Below are 10,917 nucleotides of genomic sequence, written 5' to 3'. Positions count from 1 at the left end.
AACCCCTGGGTGGATTGTGGGGTTTGCAGTCAATTAAAAAAATACAGCCCAAATTCCAAGGGAGGAGTGCAGGGATTGATTGGAGCATTTCCTCACGCCTTCCTAAGGGAGGCACAGTTATTGGCTGAGCGGAGGGAGCTTGCATCCCCGGTGTCCAGACTCGTAGCACCCCAGCCGCTCAGCTCTAACTTTTCCCCTCCCCCCAACTTCCCCTCCCTTTCCCTTGCTTTTGTAGGCGACGACACTTTCCCACCAGGCTGGCTCGCGGGTCCTCATTCATCATCCTCTGCACTGGGGGGTCTTTGGCAGACATACATCTGGAAAAGGCGGGTGGAGGGGAGGGCGAGAGACAGAGATCGGTCTCCCAGTCCCGAGGCGGGCAGGGAGGAGAGACGGAGATCATTGAAGACTTCCAGCTGCAGGCTGGGCTGGGGGAGGGGGGCGTCCCGAGGATAAAGCCCACCCTACAGCCAGTGCAAAGACGGGAAATTGTGGCCCGACAGAAAGTTTAAGCAAGCAAGCACGCTCACGCACACACACTCACCTACACACCCTTCTCTGGAAAGCCCGTTGGAGAAAGAAAAAAAAAGTTTCAGACAGGGTATCGCTCAGTCGCCCAACCTGGAGTGCAGTGGTGTGATCTGAGCTCATTGCAACCTCCGCCTCCCGGGTTCAAGCGATTCTCCCACCTCCGCCTCTCACGTAGCTGGGACTACAGGTGCGCGCCACCACTCGGGCCTAATTTTTGTATTTTTTGTAGAGATGGGGTTTTGCCATGTTGCCCAGACTGGTCTCGAACTCCTGGCATCGAGCTATCCTTCACCCTCGGCTTCCCAAAGTGCCGGGATTATAGGCATGAACCACTGGGCCTTGCAGAAAAAAAAAAAATTTCTTAAAGAATAGAACTGGGGTGCTGCAAAGTGAGGTTCAAGCTCTGGGTCTGGATCTTTTCTCCAAAGCAGTGAAAATAGCATGGACTTTGCTGTTACCGAATTATTTAAATCTGGAATCTGCCTCTTGGTAAGCCCTGTGCCTGGAAACAAGTGACAAGTGATCTGATCACTCCAAACGCAATATTAATCAATGTTGCTATCCATTCCATGAGATTTTTTTTTCTTTTTCTTTTTCTTTTTTTTTTTCTTTTTCTTTATTTTTGAGACAGAGTCTCACTCTGTCACCCAGGCTGGAGTGCACTGGCACGATCTCGACTCACTGCAACTTCTGCCTCTCCAGTTCAAGCGATTCTCCTGCTGCCTCAGCTTCCCAAATAGCTGGGATTACAGGTGCCCGCCATCACACCCGACTATTTTGTATTTTTAGTAGAAATGGGGTTTCGCCATGTTGTCCAGGCTGGTCTCGAACTGCTGACCTCAAGTGATCCACCCACCTCGGCCTCCCAAAGTGCTGGGATTACAGAATTGATCCTGCCTGGCCTATTCCATGAAATTCTCAATGCAGATTTAATGAGATAAAGGTTTTCCTAAAGGTTTTCCGCCATCTTTCCGCACCGCCACAATGGTGCGCATGAATGTCCTGGCTGATGCTCTCAAGAGCACCAACAATGCCGAAAAGAGAGGCAAACTCCAGGTGCTTATTAGGCCGTGCTCCAAAGTCATCGTCTGGTTTCTCACTGGATGATGAAGCATGGTTACATTGGCGAATTTGAAATCATTGATGATCACAGAGCTGGGAAAATTGCTGTGAACTTCACAGGCAGGCTAAACAAGTGTGGAGTGATCAGCCCCAGATTCGATGTGCAACTCAAAGATCTAGAAAAATGGCAGAATAATCTGTTTCCATCCCGCCAGTTTGGTTTCATTGTACTGACAACCTCAGCTGGCATCATGGACCATGAAGAAGCAAGACGAAAACACACAGGAGGGAAAATCCTGGGATTCTTTTTCTAGGGATGTAATACATATATTTACAAATAAAATGCCTCATGGACTCTGAAAAAAAAAAAAAAGACTAAAGGGCAGAGTAATTGGTCAGTGGTTAGGCAATAGGAGTTACCTGGAGTAAGTTGCCTCATCCTAGGGATAAAGCATCTTGGCGTGTTTAAGGGGATGGGAGGGAGTGATTATTCCTGCCTGAAAAATTATGAAGATCAAATAAAGCAGTTGATTGTAACCTAGTCATTACTGGTAGTGGTAGTGATATCAATTCAGTATACTACAATCAACATTTAAAAGAATAAATTAATGAGTATCACAAAAAGCAAGGGCAAATATTGTTACATAAAATGTTTGTTTGCATTATATATAGGTTGAACCCTACAAAATTGCCATTTTATAGGTCAAGAAGGTGGGATATTGTCAATTTCTTATAATTCAGTGTATGTGTGTAATGGATGACAATATCAACTGCATTTCTTACTGCGAGTCACAATCCAAAAACTTTGAGAAATACTGAAATAAAATATGTGCAAGTGATCAGTAAAATATAGTGTGTATAGTGAGTAAAATATAGTGTGTATTTTTTGTCATATAGAGATGAGGTCTCCCTATGTTGCCCAGGCTGGTCTCAAACTTCTCAGCTCAAGCGATTCGCAGCCTCCCAAAGTGCTGGGATTAAAGGCCTGAGCCACTGCGCCCAGCCCCCAGTAGTTTTAAAGAGGTCACCCCTCCCCCCACTAATTTACTCTTTACAACAGGTACTTAAACATATGGAATGTGTTAGCCCAAGAGGAAGAACAGGTCAAACAGATAAATAGGTTCCAGAAGGGTTTTAGGGACCACAAATGATGCCTGGGGTCATGTTTTGTCTAAGCACCATAATATTACAGCCAAAGCCCTGGGATTTCATTCCCACCTGCCCTCTAAAGACCTTTTGAGTCCCCTAGTTTAGACACATGCAGGGGTGACATCCCTCAGCAGGGACAACTGCTCTCTGCCACATCTATAGGGGAGCGTGTCTGGGAAGAACGCAGTCCTTAGCTTCCCTCCAAATAGGCTGCCCTCTCCAACTTCTCCCAACTCCTGGGTCATTGCACACCAGTGTTAGTGTCACAGCTTCTCTGTCCGCTTGAGATGACCCATCTTCCTGTCCTTTGTCACCACAGGGAGTCAGGAGGAGACCAATACCCACACTATCAGATTACTGCAGGTTCCAGAGCCAAAAGTATTGCTAGGGATAAAGTCAAAATCAAAAACTGTCTCATAGAGGTGTTTTATTTGGACCTTATAACATTTAAAAATCATGAGAGTTTACATAAAAATCTGAATATCTGGCCGGGCGTGGTGGCTCACACCTGTAATCCCAGCACTTTGGGAGGCTGAGGCGGGTGGATCACTTGAGGTCAGGAGTTCAAGACCAGCCTGGCCAACATGGCAAAAAGCCATCTCTACTAAAAAACAAAAACAAAAAATTAGCCAGGCATAGTGGCACACACCTGTAATCCCAGTTACACGACAGGCCGAGGCTCAACCTGGGAGGCAGAGGTTGCAGTAAGCCGAGATGGGGCCACTGCACTCCAGCCTGGGCTACAGAGTGAGACTCCTTCTCAAAAAAAAAAAAAAAAAGAAAGAAAAGAAAATCTGAATATCCGACCTCTCTCAAAAAAAATCAGAATTTTTGGTAACACTAGGCCTAGGTACCCACTGGAGCACTATAACCTGGAGCTGATGACAGCCACAGAACAGGCATCTGCTCTCCACTTTACCATAGACCCCATGCAGCCTATTGAGCCCAGGCAAGCTCCCGCCTGGCTGCTCTGAAATGTGAAGTTGAAATGTTCCTCCAAAAAGGCCTGATCAGAGTAGCCCCTTGCAACAGATGGGAGCTCATGTCCACCCCAGACCATGAAGGGCCTCTGGAAGTGCATGGGAATTTCAGCCAGATCTCTCACACCACACAGATTCCACCCCGACCTTTCTTTCTTTCGTCTGATTTTTATCACCCAACTAATAACAAAACAAAAATTAAGGATTGCTTTTAAAAATTACTGTCGGCCGGGCGCGGTGGCTCAAGCCTGTAATCCCAGCACTTTGGGAGGCCGAGACGGGCGGATCACGAGGTCAGGAGATCGAGACCATCCTGGCTAACACGGTGAAACCCCATCTCTACTAAAAATTACAAAAAACTAGCCGGGCGAGGTGGCGGGTGCCTGTAGTCCCAGCTACTTGGGAGGCTGAGGCAGGAGAATGGCATGAACCCGGGAGGCGGAGCTTGCAGTAAGCTGAGATCCGGCCACTGCACTCCAGCCTGGGTGACAGAGCAAGACTCCGTCTCAAAAAAAAAAAAAATTACTGTCATGGCTGGGTACAGTGATTCACACCTATAATCCCAGCACTTTTCGAGGTCAAGCTGCGAGGATCACTGGAGGCCAGGAGTTTGAGAGCAGCCTGGGCAACATACTGAGAATCCATCTCTTTAAAAACAAACAAACAAACAATCAAACAAAAAAACGCAGCCAGGCAAGGTGGCTCATGCCTGCCTGTAATCCTAGCACTTTGGGAGGCCTAGGCGGGTGGATCACCTGAGGTCAGGAGTTCAAGACCAGCTTGGCCAACATGGAGAAACCCCATCTTTACTAAAAATATAAAAATTAGGCGGGCCTGGTGGTGCATGCCTTTAATCCCAGCTACTCAGCAGTCTGAGACACAGGAGAATCACTTGAATCTGGGGGGCAGAGATTGCAGTGAGCCAAGATCGTGCCACTTCACTCCAGCCTGGGCGAAAGAGTGAAATTCTATCTCAAAAAAAAAAAAAAAAAAAAAAATGCTGGGGCACGGTGGCACACATCTGTAGTCCTAGCTACTAAGGAGGCTGAGGCAGGAAGATCGCTTGAGCCCAGGCTGCAGTGAGCCGTGATGGCACCACTGCACTCAATCTGGGTGAGAGTAAGACCCTGTCTCAAAAAGAGAAAAAAAAAATACTATCAAAATATCCTAAATCTGTTTTCATTTGGAATTAACCTTTACCCAGGGATTTATCATTTTGCATAGAGGCAAAGAGGGTACCAATTGTGATGGCAGCATTAGAAGTAATGGAAAAGAATTTATGAGTCATTGTGCCCAGGAAAAGTCTGGAAAGCCACACAACCAAACACTAATAGTGCTTACCTATGGAGAGTAAGGTTTGGGAGGACAGGGGTGTGTTTTTTTTCTTTATATAAGTTTGTACCATGTGACTTGTTTGACCATCAATATGACTTTTATATTTTCCTTTTAAAATTAAGCAAAAATAGGTTGGGCACGGTGGCTCATGCCTGCAATCCCAGCACTTTGGGAGGTTGAGGTGGGTGGATCGCTCGAGGCCAGGAGTTTGAGACCACCCTGGCCAATATGGTGAAACCCTGTCTCTATTGAAAATACAAAAAAAAATTAGCTGGGTGTGGTGGCGGGCACCTGTAATCCCAGCTTCTAGGGAGGCTGAGGCAGGAGAATCGCTTGAGCTCAGGAGGTGGAGGTTGTAGTGAGCCGAAATCAAGCCATTGCACTCCAGCCTGGGGGACAGAGCAAGACACCCTCTTATAATAATAATAATAATAATAATAATAATAATAATAAAAAAATTAAGCAAAAATAGGCTAGGTGTGGTGGCTCATGCCTGTAATCCCAGCACTTTGGGAGGCTGAGGCAAGCGGATCGCTTGAGCTCAGGAATTTGAGACCAGCCTGGGCAACATGGTGAAACCCCATCTCTATGAAAAATACAAAAATTAGTTGGGCTTGGTGGTAGGCACCTGTAGTCCCAGCTACTGGGAAGCTGAGGTGGGAGGACCCTTGAACCTGGTGGGTTGGGGATGGAGTGAGCCATGATCTACCACTATACTCCAGCCTGGGTGACAGAGTGAGACCCTATCTCAAAAAAAAAAAAAAAAGAAAGAAGGAAGGGGGGGGGGGGGGAGGGAGGGAAAGGAAGGGCAATGACAGTCTCAGGAGAATAGCCATGGCAGGAGAAAAAGAAGCCTTAGGCAGGGCGCGGTGGCTCATGCCTGTAATCCCAGCACTTTGGGAGGCCGAGGCAGGCGGATCACAAGGTCAAAAGATCGAGACCATCCTGGCTAACACGGTGAAACCCCGTCTCTACTAAAAGTACAAAAAATTAGCCGGGAGTGGTGGCGGGCGCCTATAGTTGCAGCTACTCAGGAGGCTGAGGCAGGAGAATGGCGTGAACCTGGGAGGCGGAGCTTGCAGTGAGTGGAGATCACGCGACTGCACTCCAGCCTGGGCGACAGTGCAAGACTCTGTCAAAGAAAGGAAAGGGGAATGGGAAGGAAAGGGAAGGGAAGGAGAGGGGAGGGGAGGGGAGGGGAGGGGAGGGGAAGGGAAGAGGAGGGGAGGGGAGGGGAGGGGAGGGGAAGGGAAGGGAAGGGAAGGGAAGGGGAGGGGAGAGGAAGGGAGGGGAGGAGAGGGGAGGGGAGGGAAGAAAGAAAAGAAGCCTCAGCCAGGGCTGGAGAAGGACTGGCCAGAGAAACTGCTGACAGTGTGAAAAAGTGAGGGAGCGCGGGGCGCGGTGTAATCACAACAGTTTGGGAGGCTGAGGCGGGTGGATCACGAGGTCAGGAGATTGAGACCATCCTGGCTAATACGGTGAAACCCCTAAACTAAAACTACGAAAACTTAGCCGGGCGCGGTGGCGGGCGCCTGTAGTACCAGCTACTCGGGAGGCTGAGGCAGGAGAAAGGTGTGAACCCAGGAGGCGGAGCTTGCAGTGAGCCCAGATCGTGCCAATGCACTCCAGCCTGAGTGACAGAGAGAGACTCCGTCTCAAAAAAAAAGGTGAGGGAGGAGAGTCTCTGAAGAGGAAGGTGTGGCCAACAATGTTAGCCACTATGGACTGCTCAAGGAAGAACAAGAGTTAGAAGAGGATTTAGTAATTAATAACTTTCCAAAGCAGTGCCTTTCAAATATTTCTGCATGCAACCCAGTCAGAAATCATTTTTACATTGCAACCTGTGGTCAATTAGATTATTGCTCCCAACTCTTCACACCTTCTGTTGGAATTATACATCAACATCCTTGCTGTGTGACTTTGCAGCAGGTCCTACTGGTGTTGATGTTGGGTTTTACTGTGTGACTTGCTTTGGCTAATAAAATGTTAACAGACGTGTGTGTGTGTGTGTGTGTGTTTCAGAGATGGGGTCTATTTTGCCCAGGTTGGAGTGTAGTGGCTATTCACAGGCACAATCATTGCACACTACAGCCTCAAACTCATGGGCTTAAAGTGAATGTCCTGCCTCAGCCTCCCAAGTAGCTGGGACTACAGGCACATGCCATGGTGCCAGCTCAGACTTGTGGTTTGAAATGTGCTTGCATGGTTTGGCTTGACCTCTTGCACTCTGCCACTGCATAAGAACATGCCCTGGGTGCCAGCAGACTAGACCTAAGCCAGACCTCCAGCCTGGCACCAAGCACAGCCAAAATCAGCCAACCCTCACCAACCTGCAGATACATGAGTCAGAAAAAAAATCTTGTCAGCTAGTAAGATTTGGAGATTACTATGCAGTATCACCACCCAACAGTTAACTAACACACTATCCAATATATACATATATGCAGCAAATATAACAACATTTTGTAAAACAACAATTCCCCTTAAAGTATACAATGTATTCTGATATGCCTATTATGTTTCTTTTTTCCCCCTTTTTTCTTTTTTAATGCTAGTTGCAACCCAGAGTTTGAAAAACACTGCACTAGAAAAAATTTCCCCACTTCAACACATCTGAAGGATGCAATGCATGGTGTATACTGGCAACTATGGCTCACTTACTAAGCTGTGTAACCATGGGCAAACTACCTGACTTCCCTTGAGACTCAGTTTCCTAATCTGTGAAATGGAAATAATCTTATCTGGTTAACAGAGTAGTTGGCAGAGATTAAATGAGATAAGGCATATTAAGTGACTAGTGCAGAGCAAGGCTTCAAAAACATTATTTTCTTCTTCTTTTTTTTTTTTTTTTCATTTGAGACAGGGTCTCGCTCTGTCATCTAGCCTGGAGTGCAGTGGTGTGAACCTCCTGGGTTGAAGAGATCCTCCCTCTTCAGCCTCCAGAATAGCTGAGACCATGGGCATACTCCACTACACGCAGCTATTTTTTAAAATTTTATTTTATTTATTTTTTTGAGACAGAGTCTCACTCTGTCGCTAGGCTGGAGTACAGTGGCACGATCTTGGCTCATTGTAACCTCCACCTCCCGGGTTCAAGTGATTCTCCTGCCTCAGCCTCCTGAGTAGCTGGGAATACAGATGCGTGCACCATGCCCAGCTAAATTATATATATATATTTTTAGTAGAGACCATGTTGGCCAGGACGGTCTCTATCTCTTGACCTCGTAAGTGCTGGGATTACAGTGAGCCACTGCGCCCGGCCCTACACCCAGCTAATTAAAAAAATTTTGTAGAGATGGAGTCTAGCCATGTTGCCCAGGCATTTCTGTCACTTTAGCCTTTTTAAGTGCTGAGATTATAGGCCTGAGCCACTGTGCCTGTGGCCTGTTATTATTATTTGAGACAGAGTCTTGCTCTGTCACCCAGGCTAGAGTGCAGTGGTGCAATCTTGGCTCACTGCAACCTTCACCTCCCGGGTTCAACCAATTCTCCTGCCTCAGCTTCCCAAGCAGCTGGGACTACAGGTGTGCACCACCATGCCCAGCTAACTTTTGTAGTTTTAGTAGACAGGGTTTCACAATATTGGCCAGGCTGGTCTCAAACTCCTGACCTCGTGATACACCCACCTCGGGTCCCAAAGTGCTGGGATTACAGGCGTGAGCCACTGCGCCCGGCCAGCCTGTTTTTATTTTTATTTTTTTGAGACAAGATATCACTTGATCACCCAGGCTGGAGTGCAGTGTTGTGATCATAGCTCACTGCCACCTCAAACTCCTGGGCTCAAGTGATCCTCCTGCCTCAGCCTCCTCAGTAGTTATGACTACAAGTTCATGCCATCACACCTGGCTAATTTTTAAATTTCTTGTAGAGACAGGGTCTCACTATGTTGGCCAGGCTGGTCTCAAACTCCTGGGTCCAAGTAATCCTCCTGCCTCAGTCTCCCAAAGTGTTAGGATTACAGGTGTGAACCACCATGTCCGGCCTGCTGTTATTTTTATTATTCAGAAGTTTGGTGAGGAGTAAAGGAACTAGAGCAGTTTTGGAGTTCAGGACTCATTTCTTTTGGATGGTGAACCAGGTTGAAGTTACTGGAATGAGGCAGAGGATAAATGATGACACAAGATCCAGGCATTAAGCACCGTTTCTCTGCTTGGTTCTACCTACTTCGCTTCCCTCCTAGGGTCTTGAAAGGACTCAGAGACCTGAGTCTGTCACTAACTCCTTCTCCAATCCTACTCTAACTTGCTCCCCTTCACATTTATACCCTCCCCATCTGAGCTCAAGAATTAGGCCCATCTAGGTGACAGTCAGAGGGCTGCAGAGTTGCACCGACAACAGGTGATCTTGCCTCCTTCATGCCTGCATGTTCACCTGCCTGCAAACTGGAGAGAAGAACCAGTATCCACCGGTTCATCCTGTCCAAGTCCCACCAGACTCCATGAAGGCACACGGCCCTTTTTTTTTCTTTTTCTTTTTTTTTTTTTTGAGACAGAGTCTCGCTCTGTCTCCCAGGCAGTGGTGTGATCTCGGCTCACTGCAACCTATGCCTCCTGGGTTCAAGCGATTCTCCTGCCTCAGCCTCCCAAGTAGCTGGGATTACAGGCACCTGCCACCATGCCCAGCTAATTTTTGTATTTTCAGTAGAGACAGGGGTTTTGCCTTTTTGGCCAGGCTGGTCTCGAACTCCTGACGTCAGGTGATCCACTCGCCTCAGCCTCCCAAAGTGCTGGGATTACAGGCATGAGCCACTGCACCCGGCCCCTACACGGCCCTTTCTGATCAGTGGGGAAAGAAGGAACATCTTCCACAAGCAAGAGCAGAAAATTAATCTCAGAAACAGGTTGTAAAAAAGGCTTCTTTATTGAGAGCAGCGAGTGTAAAAACAAAAACAAAAACAAAAAAAACAAAACCAAAACAAACAAAAAACAACAATAAAAGTGTGGGGTAAGGGTGGCCCACCCTCCTCATCTCCTCCAGGGCCCACCCCTACCTCCCATGCCCACCCACCCCACGCTGCAATTACATATAAAAGCCGCCCGTGGTGCATACAAAAAGGCGGGTTATATAGTGTCAAAAGCTCCTGAAAACTCCTTCATCTGCCAGGCACTTAGGATGAGGAAAGGAGAGAAGGGTGGAGAAGACATGGGTCTGGGTTGGTGTGCACAAGTCCACAGTGGGGAGGACTCACTTGCTGTGTCCTCTACAGTCCTGGTCTAGACCCCCAAGTGGGACCCATGGGCCAAGAGACTCATTAACCCTGTGTGCCCAGAACTTGAGAATATTAAGGAACTCCCCCCCAAACCCAGCTCATCCCAAGCCTAGCCCCCCCCAGGCAAAGTTGGCAGATGAGTGGCAGAGTTGGACCTGGTCAAGGGGAGTAGTTGAAGGCCAGAAATTGGGGTTACCTGTGGCACCCACACTGTCCCTGATAGGGGAAGAGGTGGCAGGGAAAACTGCCCAGCTCAAAGCCCTAGTTGCCCAGTTTGGGTCCAAGTCAGCCTCCCAAAGGATAAGGGTGAGGAAGAGGAAAGGCCAGGCCCTGCTCAGACCTCAGCAATGCCTGTTGCACTAGGGCAGTAGCCTCAGGGCCCAGGAGGACAGGGATCTTGCCCATCATGCTGTGAGCTCCCCTTTAGAGATGTCCTCCCCTGCCCACGCCATCCTGAGGCACAGCCCGCCGGGCTCCCTCCTCACGGCTTGCTGTCCACGGGGCTGTCTCCCAGGGTGCTGGCAATCTCGCTGAAGGAGGGCCGGTCCTTGGGGCTGAGGGCCCAGCAGCGCTGCATCAGCCGATAGAGCTTGGAAGGGCAGCCCTCGGGCTGAGGAAGTCTAGCCTTCCCAGCCTGCAAATCTATAGGGA

At 48.3% G+C, this 10,917-nt stretch overlaps 1 protein-coding gene and 1 pseudogene across 5 annotated transcripts in view; one reads left to right on the top strand and one right to left on the bottom strand.

Moving 5' to 3' along the window:
- Window positions 1-1,515: 1,515 nt before the first annotated feature.
- LOC112622453 lies at window positions 1,516-1,947 on the top strand (annotated as a pseudogene). Its single transcript, XR_003118990.1, has one exon. The product of XR_003118990.1 is annotated as a 40S ribosomal protein S15a pseudogene (transcript).
- Window positions 1,948-9,899: 7,952 nt separating this feature from the next.
- PTK7 (protein tyrosine kinase 7 (inactive)) overlaps window positions 9,900-10,917 on the bottom strand; it is an 82,689-nt gene continuing 81,671 nt past the window's right edge. For 3 of the 4 annotated variants that reach the window (XM_025382462.1, XM_025382461.1, XM_025382463.1), the window contains one exon: window positions 9,902-10,908. In XM_025382462.1, coding sequence (XP_025238247.1) covers window positions 10,748-10,908 — 161 coding nt within the window. In that variant the 3' untranslated portion in view covers window positions 9,902-10,747. Of the gene's footprint in view, window positions 10,909-10,917 lie in introns of all 4 variants that reach the window. The other variant, XM_025382459.1, reaches the window with a different exon arrangement.

The sequence above is a fragment of the Theropithecus gelada genome, chromosome 4, assembly GCF_003255815.1.
Source record: "Theropithecus gelada isolate Dixy chromosome 4, Tgel_1.0, whole genome shotgun sequence".
In the NCBI taxonomy this organism is placed as follows: Eukaryota; Metazoa; Chordata; class Mammalia; order Primates; family Cercopithecidae; genus Theropithecus; species Theropithecus gelada.
This window is presented reverse-complemented; position numbering and strand designations above follow the sequence as displayed.